Source organism: Trichosurus vulpecula, chromosome 6 (assembly GCF_011100635.1).
Source record: "Trichosurus vulpecula isolate mTriVul1 chromosome 6, mTriVul1.pri, whole genome shotgun sequence".
In the NCBI taxonomy this organism is placed as follows: domain Eukaryota; kingdom Metazoa; phylum Chordata; class Mammalia; order Diprotodontia; family Phalangeridae; genus Trichosurus; species Trichosurus vulpecula.
Window position 1 is genome coordinate 196,460,064 of NC_050578.1, and position 12,128 is coordinate 196,472,191.

At 35.6% G+C, this 12,128-nt stretch overlaps 1 protein-coding gene across 1 annotated transcript in view; it reads left to right on the plus strand.

The window, feature by feature from the left end:
- The window catches only part of BOD1L1 (biorientation of chromosomes in cell division 1 like 1), a 92,302-nt gene that overhangs the window by 36,189 nt on the left and 43,985 nt on the right, over window positions 1-12,128 (plus strand). The window contains exons 11-12 of the mRNA XM_036765071.1: window positions 1,283-1,347; window positions 3,115-3,199. Coding sequence (XP_036620966.1) covers window positions 1,283-1,347; window positions 3,115-3,199 — 150 coding nt within the window. The remainder of the gene's footprint in view (window positions 1-1,282; window positions 1,348-3,114; window positions 3,200-12,128) is intronic.

Consider the following 12,128-nt stretch of genomic DNA (forward strand, 5'->3'; position numbering starts at 1 on the left):
CACCTAGTACACTACCTGGCACATATAGATTCTCTTTATAACAAATCATAATTAATGCCGTTTGCTTGTAAATGGTTACACAATCATTCCATACTATCGTTAAGATGTAAAGTAAAACTTCATTAATTTGTACTATTGAAAACAAAATAGTCTGAATTATAGATTTCTTTTTAAGAAGATACAACTTTATGAATTGCAGTTACCATAAAGTAATACTGTTACATATTAGAGTTTCTTAGGCATTTTGCTTTAATGAATGGATATGGATGATTTGTAATTAGCACAGTAATTGTGAATATTTCTGAGGTGTTGGAAGCAGTTTTCTTCAAATATCTTAGACTGCAACCTTGTTTGCCCTCTTGCCTTCCTAGAGAATCCTTTCTTTTCGTAATGTACTAGTATACCTAATCTTAATCTTTGTCTTAATTAGTAGGATCTTAGTTAATGAAGTTTTCCTACATTTATGTAAAGATCAATTTAGTTGGTTCCTTTTAATCATCTTGCATATTCAGAAAAACTGAGTTTAATGGTAAAGTGAGTGAAAATTTTTTGTTAATAGTAGTTCATATGAAAGGGAGAGAAAATAAGTTGTAAATTAATTCCACCTCCATCTTCACATAGACCATCTGGGAACTTCTGACCTTTGGAAATTATTTCCCCTTGCATAACTCCCATTAGTATTTCTCTGGACATAAAAAGTATAGTTGAATTTTAGAGTAGGAAGAAACTTTTTAGGTCATGTAGATAGACTAAATCTGCCATTTCACAGATGAGGAAATTGAGGCTCTGTAATTTACTATGGATAGCTCTCATTATCTGTGACCTAATTTTCAAAGACATCCTTATGCCAAGTATGATTTGGAAAAGAAATTCAGAGCATGTTAGTTTAAAATAGATTTATAGATGCAGTATTGTATAGTGAAAAGAACAGTGGAGTTCCAGTCAAGAGACCTAGGTTCAAATGCCATCTTGATAGCTATGTGACTTTTCACAGGTTACTTGAGGCCCTAAGTTTCAGTCTTCTGTAAGAGTGATATAATTATATTTACCTAGTACCCGCCAACTTCACAAAGATGTGAAAGAAGCATTTTGTAAAGTATTATATAAATATAAGCATTAGTATTTTCACCCCATGTTTTTCTTTTTAAATACTTTGTATCAAAACAAGACAACTAAGCAAATTTGCATTTGCCTACTGACATAACTTATCTGCTTTTATTTTCTTCATAAAATATTTCAAAATTAAATTCTTAAATTGGTTTAATATTTTCTATTTCATTAGGCAGTAGAGAGACTCTACCAAATGTTTTGGAAGGATTAGAACAGAAAACTAACTTGGAAACTGAGGTATGGCTGGGGATTCTATTATTCTGAATAATAATAGTGTAACATTTTTTGCCATATACCAAATTGGTCCAAATATAGATTATTCCCCATAAAAATATTTTAAAATATATTTGAAAGAGAAAAAAGTTGCACTATATGAAGATAATTATATAAAATTACCATATCAACAAAATAGATATTGTGAAAATTGGATAATTGAGAGATATAAGAGCTATGCATATGTTTAGAAGCCACCTCATGAGAGCTAAAATGTCCATACCCTTTGACCTAGAGATTTCTCTGCTAGTTATATACCCCAAGGAAGTAACAAACAAAAAGAAAGACTTCATATATGCCAAAATAATTACAGCAGCATTTTTTCTGCTAGCAAAGTATTGAAATAAAAAGTAGATGCCTATTGATTGGGCAATGGCCAAACAAATTATGGTACATGAATGTATTGAAATAGTACTATGCTATTAAAGATAAATTTGTATTGTTCTACATTTATATATAAATACATATTATAAATGCATTATATATATGCACATATACATATACCTTATATAATACATACATGTATATTACGCACATGCACACGCACACACACTCTGAATGTTGAAAAGCAAGGAGAGGCTTATATGAACTGATGCTAAATGAAGTAAGAAGAGCCAGGAAAATATTATCTACCAAAATGCACAAACATAAAATAGTTGAACTTCAGTAATGTAAATGGAAAGAAGTCACTACACATTTAGAAAATGTTACGAAATTACAAACAAGTTTGATGCCAAAGAAGACATAAGAAGACCTCAACCCTACAAAACTTTATAGAAGTAGAGAATCTATAAGTGTGGAACACTGCATATGATCAGTTTTGCTGAATTTTTTTTCTTTTCCTCTTATATCTTTTTTCTTCTAAAAAAAAGACCTTTATATTGGGTGGCTCTTTGTAGAGGGCAAGTATAAAGGATCAAATTAGAAATCTAAATGATTAAAAAAACAAAAGCTGTCAGTGTTATTTGTGGGTTTTTTTTTTCTGAGCTACCCCTGTTCAGGACTAAGAGCAAAAGGATCTTAGGATCTGCCCCATTGGCAGGTGCTGTTAATAATGTCACTTACATAAAAGGCAGTGTGATGTGGATAAAAGAACGCTAAACATAATACAGTTAACCCCTGCCTCATACCGCAGAAGGCTAGGGGCAAGGCAGACAAAAGCCATATTTTGGGGGAAAGGATAGTCTTTATTTGGACCAATAGGGTGGGTATATGCTTATGTTTAAATAGTACATAACATCTATCTTTGTTGTACTTAACTTTTTTACAAGTAGAAATCACCCTCTCATTGAAATTCCTTGTGACAGGAAGCAAAGCTTCCTTTCAGATATAATGTAGCCAAATAATTCAACATTCTCCAGAATGACAACTCCCCAAACCCAGTTAGAGTACCATGCCACTGATGGGCACTTAGTTGATTTTTAAATCCATTTTAATTTCTGCACAAGGCCATCCTATACTTGTTAGGGAGTTACTACTCTAAGGCTTAAGCAGAAAATCCTATGTTCTTCTATGGATGAAGCATGGGAAAACAAGGTGAGCAATTTCTTTCATAATGTAAGATTTCTTCTGGTTTTTGAAATCAGTATTACCAATTTTTTTTTAATCTGTGTATGTTAAAATAATGAACCAAATGTTATGAATCATTTTCTGATACTTCAGTGTTCACTGCAGTTAAGCTGGACTTCTGTTTGCGCATTATTTTGCTTTTTATTCAATTTGGATCTCTAGACTGCTGTGCCTTCAGAAGAGGAGAAAATTCAGTATATTTCAAAAATACCAGAAGGCCTTGATGGAGAAGGAGAAAGTGGAAAAGGTAAATCTCATTATGATAATAACTTATTTTGTCTACTTTTTTGGGGGGAGGGGGCAGGGCAATTAGGGTTAAGTGGCTTGCCCAAGGTCACACAGGTAGTACATGTGTCAAGTGTCTGAGGCTGGATTTGAACTCATGTCCTCCTGACTCCAGGGCCAGTGCTGTACTCACTGTGCCACCTAGCTGCCCCGATTTTGTCCCTGTTGATACAGACTTACCCATGGCAGATGAAACTTTCAGGGCAAAACAGTATGTATGCTAAATTATGTCTCTCCTACACCTTTGAAATTAATTCAAGGAGAATTACTAAATTCTGTCTTCAAAACCTTATTCTCTTTCAGAAAAAGTGTTGCGTAAAGTTACTATTTGAATTTGATACCATCATGGCTAAAAGGAATGGTGATTTTTCTTTCACAAAATCTTCAACCTAGCCAAAGGTCTAAAAGAGAAGAATGAATAATCTGCAGCCCACTAGCCTGATTTTGAGGGAGGTGAGCTAAGAATGGTTTTTTACATTTTATAGTAGAATAAAACTTTACTAAAAAATGTAAAACTCATTCTTATCTCATTTTACATTTGCCAACACCAGGTCTAAAAGGTAGAACTGGAAACAGAACAGATTATGCAAATAATATCTGAAATGAAAATTCAGAATATTCTATTTAAGTTCACTGCATGGAAAAGACTATATTCTTTATTCATTGCCATTAGCATTGCCATGTTGGCCATTAGTAATATCTTGGAGTGGGAAAGGTGCTGCAAAAGATGGAAGTATATAGTCATCAAAAGATGAAAGTTTTAGTATTTTGTTGAAGTTACTTTCCAAATTGAGATAATAGTAGGATTTAACTAAGATAAAACTAACAGTGTTGATCAAATTAGAATCTTTTAACAGAATCTTTAAATCTTTTAATAGTAATAGTTGATAACTGTCCAGTGATTTTGTCAGTATAGAAAAATTGCAGTGAGAAGACTCTCTCTACCAATGCAGATGGGGCAGTGTTACGAAAATTAAAGTTAGGAGAGTCGAATGGGCCCTGGGAGGTTAAGTTGCTTGTATAATAGGGTCATTCACTAACATGGGTAAGAGGTGGGACTTTTAACTTCCCAACTTTAAAACCAGTTCTTTCTATATCCACTATAACATGTGGTTTCACTTACTTGTCCTAAGTGACTCTTTGCCTAAGTATTGCTAAGTACCCAGAAAGAAAGCTTTTCTTAGAATCAAGAGTTCTGAACTTGAATCCCAGCTCTGACACTTCTTAGCTTGTGTGATTCTATTCACTTACTCTCTTTGGATATCTCTTTCTTTACCTACAAAATGGGACTGACACCTAAGCTTTCTACATCCTATAGTTTTAATGAGGAAAGCACTGTGCTGGCCTTAAGGTACCACATAAATTCAAGTTGTTCTTTTCAAGTCAAATCAACAGGCTTTTAAGTGCTTTCTCTGGGCCAGGTACTGGGCTAAGTGATAGGAATATGAATAGAGGCAGAAAGACAGCTCCTATCTTCAAGGAACTTGCATTCTAATGGGGGAAGACAACACATCAGAGGAATCTAGAAAAGAATCCAGAGAATAAGGAGTACAGAGATATGAAGACATGACCAGCTTGGTCACTTTCCTTAATAGGGGTTCTAAGAGGAACTACCCCTTCAGAAGAAGGAGCTGCTGGAGTGGAGGGAAATTTATGAAGAGACTAGTTTTGCCTGGTAGAGAAAGTCAATAAAATGAGTAGAACACAGAATTATCCTGATTTTTATATTACAAGATAGAATCTCTTCAGAAAGCACTTATTAAGCCCTTAGTTTGTGCTAGAGGCTGTGGATAGAAAAATGTAAAATGAAATCACCCTTCTTCCGAAGGAGCTTACATTCTACTAGGAAAACAACATGCATATTGAAAATGTAATACAGAGTATATACAGAGTAATTTCGGCCGGGGCAGGGGTAGGGAATTCAGATAGACTTCTAGTAAGAAAAGACACATGAATGAGCTTTGAAGGAAACTAGGGATTTTATGAAGAGAGACAGCCTATAGAAAGGCATGGAGACTAGAAAAGGAATGTCATATACAGGGAATAGCAAGGCCAATTTGGCTGCACCAAGAGTACATGAAAATACACATGTGTGTATGTATACATATATACCTTATATATTTGTGTGTATATTGCTTACATATGCTTAACATGTGTGATATTATATATTTATACTTACATATGGTATGGAAAGGCCTGTATTTTAGGAGTGTCAATTTGGCAGCAGTGTGGAGCATGGATTGGAAAGAGGCGAATGGGCTACAAGGAGACCAATTAGAATGTTATTGAAATAGTTGAGTCAAGATATGTTAAGGAACTGAACTAGAGCAAGAGGCTAGATAAGTAGAGAGAAGGGGGCAGAAGTAAAAGATGCTAAGGAAGTAAAATTGACAAGACCTAGCAACTGTTAAGATGTAAAGGATGGAGTAGAGGGAAGAGTTGAATAGTCTCTTTGGTTGTCAACTTGGATGACTTGAAGGGTAGTTTCAACAGAAATAAAGAAGTTAGGAAGAGAGAGTTTGAGAAGAAAGAGAATGAGTTCTGTTTTGGACTAGTGGAATTTGAGGTGACTCTGGGATATCTAGTTGAGAATGTCCATCAGGCAGTTGGTAATGCAGCACTGGAGTGCAGGAGAGAGACTAGGCCTAGAAATCCAATAGTTACCTAAATAGAGATACTTTAATGCTTTAATACTATTGAGATACCTAAGAGCAAGTATAGAGAACAGGCCCAGAACAGAGCCCTGGGATATATGCACACAAAGAGACAGGGATAAGGGATAGAGATAATAATCCCCCATAGGAAACTGAAAAGTGTCTAGACAGATAGGAGAACAAGGAAAGAGCAGTCTCAAAAACCCAGGGAGAAGATGCCTACAGGGAATGGTGCCAGCAGTGCCAAATCCTGCAGAGAAGTTAAGAAAGATAAGGACTTTGAAGAGACCCTCCTATTTGACAGTAATCATTGGTAACCTTGAAGAGAACAATTTCAGTTGAGTGACACAATCTAAAGCAAAATTACAAGGGATTTGTGAATTAAGGTGACAAAACAGACTAATTTGGTTTAATTTCTTCTCAGTGTTGAGTGAGAGATGTTCATTATACCAAATTAAAGTTGAATTCTGGTTCTACCATTGAGATCGTTTGTGAACTTTAAACAGGTTTCCATCCTTTCGTTATTTCATACTCCATACTTGTAAAATGCTTTCAATTTTTCAGGATTGAACATTCTTCAAAATAGTATAAACAATATTCATTTACCCAGCCAGCTGTCCACTTTAGAATCATAGGATCTTGGCGTTGCAAGGGAACTTTGACACCACACATCCTAGGAAATGTTTATAGAACAATATATACAAGTATGTGGGAAGCAATATAGAGTATAGTTCATTGTCTCCTATATCTAATTCTTTGGCTTTTTTTTTTATTTTCCTTTCCTTACTGATTTCCTGTGATACTGATTACTCTTGGTAAAATTATTTTAGTGAGAAAGTGAAGAAACAATAACTTCACCTTACTATATTTATGCTTTTATTCCTTTTTAAACTGCTTGTTAGCATAGTTCGGGAACTGCAAACAAGTATTCTTTGATGCTTGACTAAATTGAATTTTCTGTATTTAATCTATGACTAATTTAAGATTTGAATAAATGTCTAACTCTTGCATTAATAGAATTGTTATATATAGCTTTAAGTTTTCCAGTCATTTATCCTGGTTTCTTCATTATAATAAGAAGTACATAGAGATTTACATCTTGGAAAGAGTATTTATTGTGGATAAGACAGCAGGTTGTAAATTGATCTTTTTGGCCACTTGCAGAAGTTTTGGCTATTGTTGTTCAGTCAGTCATTCAGTCAGTCGTGTTTAACACTTTGTAACCCCGTGGAGCACAGCATGCCAGGCCCTCCACTGTCTCTTGAAGTCCAAATTCATGTTCATTGTTTCCATGACAGTATCCATATCATCCTCTGCCATCCCATTTTCCTTTTGCCTTCGTCTTTCCCAACATCAGGGTTTTTCCAGTGAGTCCCATCTTCTCATTGTGTGGCCAAAGTATTTAAGCTTCAGCTTCAGTATTTGACTTTCCAGTGATATTCTAACTCCATTGAATTCCAGCCTGAATTAATTTCTTTAAGTATTGGCTGATTTGATCTCCTTGCTGTCCAAGGGACTCTCAAAAGTCTTCTCTAGCTCTACAATTCAAAGGTGTCTGTTCTGTGTTGCTGAGCTTTCCTTGTAGTCCAGCTCTCGCAGCCATACATTGCTACTGGAAAAACTATAATTTTGACCATGTGAACCTTTAGCAAGATGGTATCTCTGCTTTTTAGTATGCTTTCCAGATTTTCCATAGCTTTTCTTCTGAGGAACAAGCATCTTTAAATTTCATGGCTGCAGTTGCCCTCTGCAGTGATCTTTGAGTCCAAGAATATAAAATCTGACACTGCTTCCATTTCTTCTCTCTCTTCTTGCCAGGAAGTGATGGGCCAATTGCCAAGTTCTTGGGGGTTTTTTATGTTAAGCTTCAAGCCAGCTTTTACACTACTCTTTCACCCTCATCAAGAGGCTTCTTAATTCCTCTTCGTTTTCTGCCATCAGAGTGGCATCATCTGCATATCTGAGATTGTTGGTATTCCTACCAGAAACCCTAATTCCAGCTTTTGATACATCCAGCTTGGTATTTTGCATTACGTACTCTGCATATAGGTTAAATAAGTTGACAATATTCAGTTGTTCCATGTTCAGTTTTAACTGTTGTTTCTTGGCCCATACAAAGCAAGATGATCTGATTCTCCCATCTCTTTGAGGACTTGCCACATTGTGTTGTGATCCACACAGTCAGAAGCTTTAGTGTAGTCACTGAAGCAGAAGTAAATGTTTCTCTGGAACTTTCTTGCTTTCTCCATAAACCAGTGAATGTTGGCAGTTTGGTCTCTAGTTCCTCTGCCTCTACAAAAACCAGCTTGCTCTTCTGGTTAACTCTTGGTTCACATATTGAAGCCTAGCTTGCAGAATCTTAAGCATAATGTTGCTGCCGTGTGGAATGAACCCAGTTTGGGTTTAGACATTACTCCATTTCTTTAGAGCATTTGCCCTATCAGGGTCACATTCGCCTGTGGCATAGCTGCTGGATGTGTCTGATTTTTAGTTACTACTTGGGACTTCCATGTTGGATTGGCTAGCTACAAAATCTTGCATGGAAAGAACAGCCACAGGGCCCTGTACTCTTAGCTAAATGATGACTCCAACTGAGAGAAAGGCCACAGCTTATGATCCTTCTCCTATGTTAACAAATCCAAAAGAGCCTAAAGTCTTCTAAGTGACCTACCACTTAAATAGCTTTAGAACTGTTATTAGACAACCTTGATCTCTGTGATGCAAAAAGTCTGGCATAGTCAGTACTAGAGCTAGAAAAGAAACGTTACAGCAAAAAATATTGTGTGGCAGGAGCAATAGCCTGACCCTTTTCCCTCCATGCAGATTAGGCTAGTTTTTCCTTAAATAATACCAAGACTTTGCTTGAGACCTAGACAATTGACATCACTTCCTCACACCCTGAGTACAAAGCAGCCGAAGAATGTTTGAATCACAATGGGATTTTGCTCAGCTGTTTCAATTCAAAAGGTTCTAAGTGCATACCTGGTTGAAAATCCTTCTGCTATGACTAAATAAACCTGCATTTGTTCCTTGTTAGAGAGAGAGAGAGAGAGGTGAAGAACATTCTTTGGTATTGTCCTTCTTTAGGATTTAGATGTAAACTGCAATCTCTTCCAATCCATTGGCCACTTTTTTCCAAATTGGCTGGCATACTGAGTGCAGCATTTTAACAGCATCGTCTTTTCGAATTTTAAATAGTTCTGCTTGAGTTCCGTCATCTCCACTAGCCTAAGGCTCATTTGACCTCATTCTCCAGAATGCCTGGCTCTAGATCAGTAACCACACCATCGTGATTATCAGTGATGTTAAGATCTTTCTTGTATAATATTTTAACTTGTAATAGTAGTGATGCTATTAAAATATTATCTACTATAAAAAAAATGGGGGGGATGATGGAGGGGAGGGCAGATGGGGGTGGAGGTAGTCAAAAACAAACACTTTCGAAAGGGGACAGGGTCAAGGGAGAAAATTCAATAAAGGGGGATGGGGTGGGAAGGAGCAAAATATAGTTAGTCTTTCACAACATGAGTATTGTGAAAGGGTTATACATAATGATACACATGTGGCCTATGTTGAATTGCTTGACTTCTTAGGGAGGGTGGGTGGGAAGGGAAGAGGGGAGAGAATTTGGAACTCAAAGTTTTAAAAACAGATGTTCAAAAACAAACAAAAATGTTTTTGCATGCAACAAGAAAATAAGATACCCAGGCAATGGGGCGTAAAAATTTATCTTGCCCTACAAGAAAGTAAGGGAAAAGGGGATGGGAGGGGAGTGGGGTGACAGAGGGGAGCGCTGACTGGGGAACAGGGCAACCAGAATATATGCCATCTTGGAGTGGGGGGGAGGGTAGAAATGGGGAGAAAATTTGTAATCCAAACTCTTGTGAAAATCAATGCTGAAAACTAAATATGTTAAATAAATTTATATTTTAATGCAAAAAAAAATGTTATCTACTAAAGAAGAAGACAGTCTGCAAGTACAGAAGGGATGCTTAGATACACTCAGAAGCAAAAAGAATTATAAAAAGCTTTAGATTGGATATCTGAGCTGTAACAGCAACAATAATAATGCGTTTTTACCTACCAGTACAATAGTTTGCAGGACATTAAGTATACAAAATAATAGGATAGCAACTGGTCACAGGACAATTTCTGTCTCATTTCCATTGGAAAAAAGAGAGGAGTCATAATGGTGTCTTCAAAGTGTTTTTATAGCACTTTAAAGCTTATATAGCAATTTCATATCCATCATTTTATTTGATCTTCACAATAGTCATTGAACTAGGTAGGGTAGGTATTTTTTTATTTCCTTTTTTAAAGTATATATTTAATTTCAAAAAAGAGTAACATTAAAACAGCTATTCCTTTTTTACAGATTAAAAAAACTTAAGCTCAGAAAAATTAAATGATTTGCTGAAAGTCAGATACGTATATATGTGTGTGTGTGTGTATGTATATGTATATATTAAATGAAAGAACAAGGACCCCATATCATAATCTCACATAGATGGTGTAATTCAAAAGATGACGCTAAGGATAGTCAGATAACTACTTTGTGGCTTAACATTTTCTCTAGAAAGCGGAGATTAATAACAAGTACTTTTTGAGCACTCATAACTCTGCCTGACTTGCTATTAGCCATAGGGAATACAAGAGGAATATAAGATGTAATCCCTTCAAGGAATTTATTATACTCCTTATTAATTATGTTAAGTGGTGATATGATTATGATGTTATAAAATATGACAATTATTGGTTACTTATTTTCATTACTAGAATCATTTAAGAAATGTTCACTCAAAAATTTTTATAATTACTAAAATTAAAAGGACTTTCTGCTGATTACTAACATCAGGACAGTTAGTATTTGCATAGATTTCATCATAAAAACACATGGTACAAATGAAAAAAGTTTAGTAACAAAACAAAAGATTTCTTTTACCTATAATTTATTTGCCCATAAATAATCCAGGTGGTAATAATTTAAAATTATCACAGTTATTGTAAATAAGCAAAAGATTTTTAATGATCTTAATTTACTAGGATTTGTCTTAGAACATTAAAAGCAAATGTACTTATAAATTGAGCAAAATTAAATGAATTCAACAAGTAAGTTAAGAGTTCTGGTTCTGCCATTGACATATTTTGGAACTTAAATCAAGCTTCTGCCCTTTGAGTACTTCAAATCCCATACTGCTAATTTTTCAGAATAGGATTAGTCACATCTAGAATATTTAAGTTGATGATGTTGTAGCATTGGAAAACTAAATGGAATCCTCTGTGCCTGCTCCAAAGAGGGCAGGGAGGCATCTCCAAGATCACAGCTCTCAAGTATAGTTTTGAGGAAAAAATTATGACTTTATAGTACTTTCTGTTCTTATTGGTAAATTCCTTGTTGGCTCTTTCAACTCAAGGATTTTTTTTTTTGCAGGTTGAAGGGAGGAAAAGAACCACAGGGAGGGTTACAATTCCCCATTAGAGAAATGGAAATAAAAAGAGAGAACAAACAACTACATCGTTCTTCTGATTGATATACCACTTTAAATAGTCAGCTATTTTGATCTTTCTGACACAGGTTTCACATACTAAAAGAAACAGCATGATATGAGGGTCAGAGATCTAGCCTCAGAGCCAGAAAGACCTGAGTTCAAGTTCTGTCCCTTAAATAGGACTGTGTCACCCTGGTCAAGTTACTTTATCACTCAGTGCTCTAAAGACCTCACTAAGATCATAAATGCAGAAAAGTTGCCAACCGGCACTGAGGGAGGGGTGTTTCTCACTGGGGAGTTAATAGTAATGCTAATAATAACTAGCATTTATATAGCACCTACTATGTGCCATGCCTTGTGCTAAACACTTTACAAGTATCACATTTGATCCTCAAAACAACCGTGAGATATAGGCACTATTGTTACAGTTGTGAAAACTGAGAGCAGTTAAATGACTTGCCCAGGGTCACACATCAAGTGTCTGAGACTGCATTGCCTAATTCCAACTTCCTTGCTTTATCCACTTGGCCATCGAACTGTCTAGAGCAGAGTTCCCCACACCAATGAAATCATAGGTCTAGTCCCTCTTCCTGTCCTATTTAATATTTGGAGTTAACATCAAATTAAAGTCTTCATATTCTTCACAAATATGCTTGATGTCTGTGAATGTTAACTTTTTTCTTTAGATCAGAAAGTAAAGCTCTTCCTTCAGTTTATAGTGCATGGAGTCTCAGGATTAGAGTAGGCA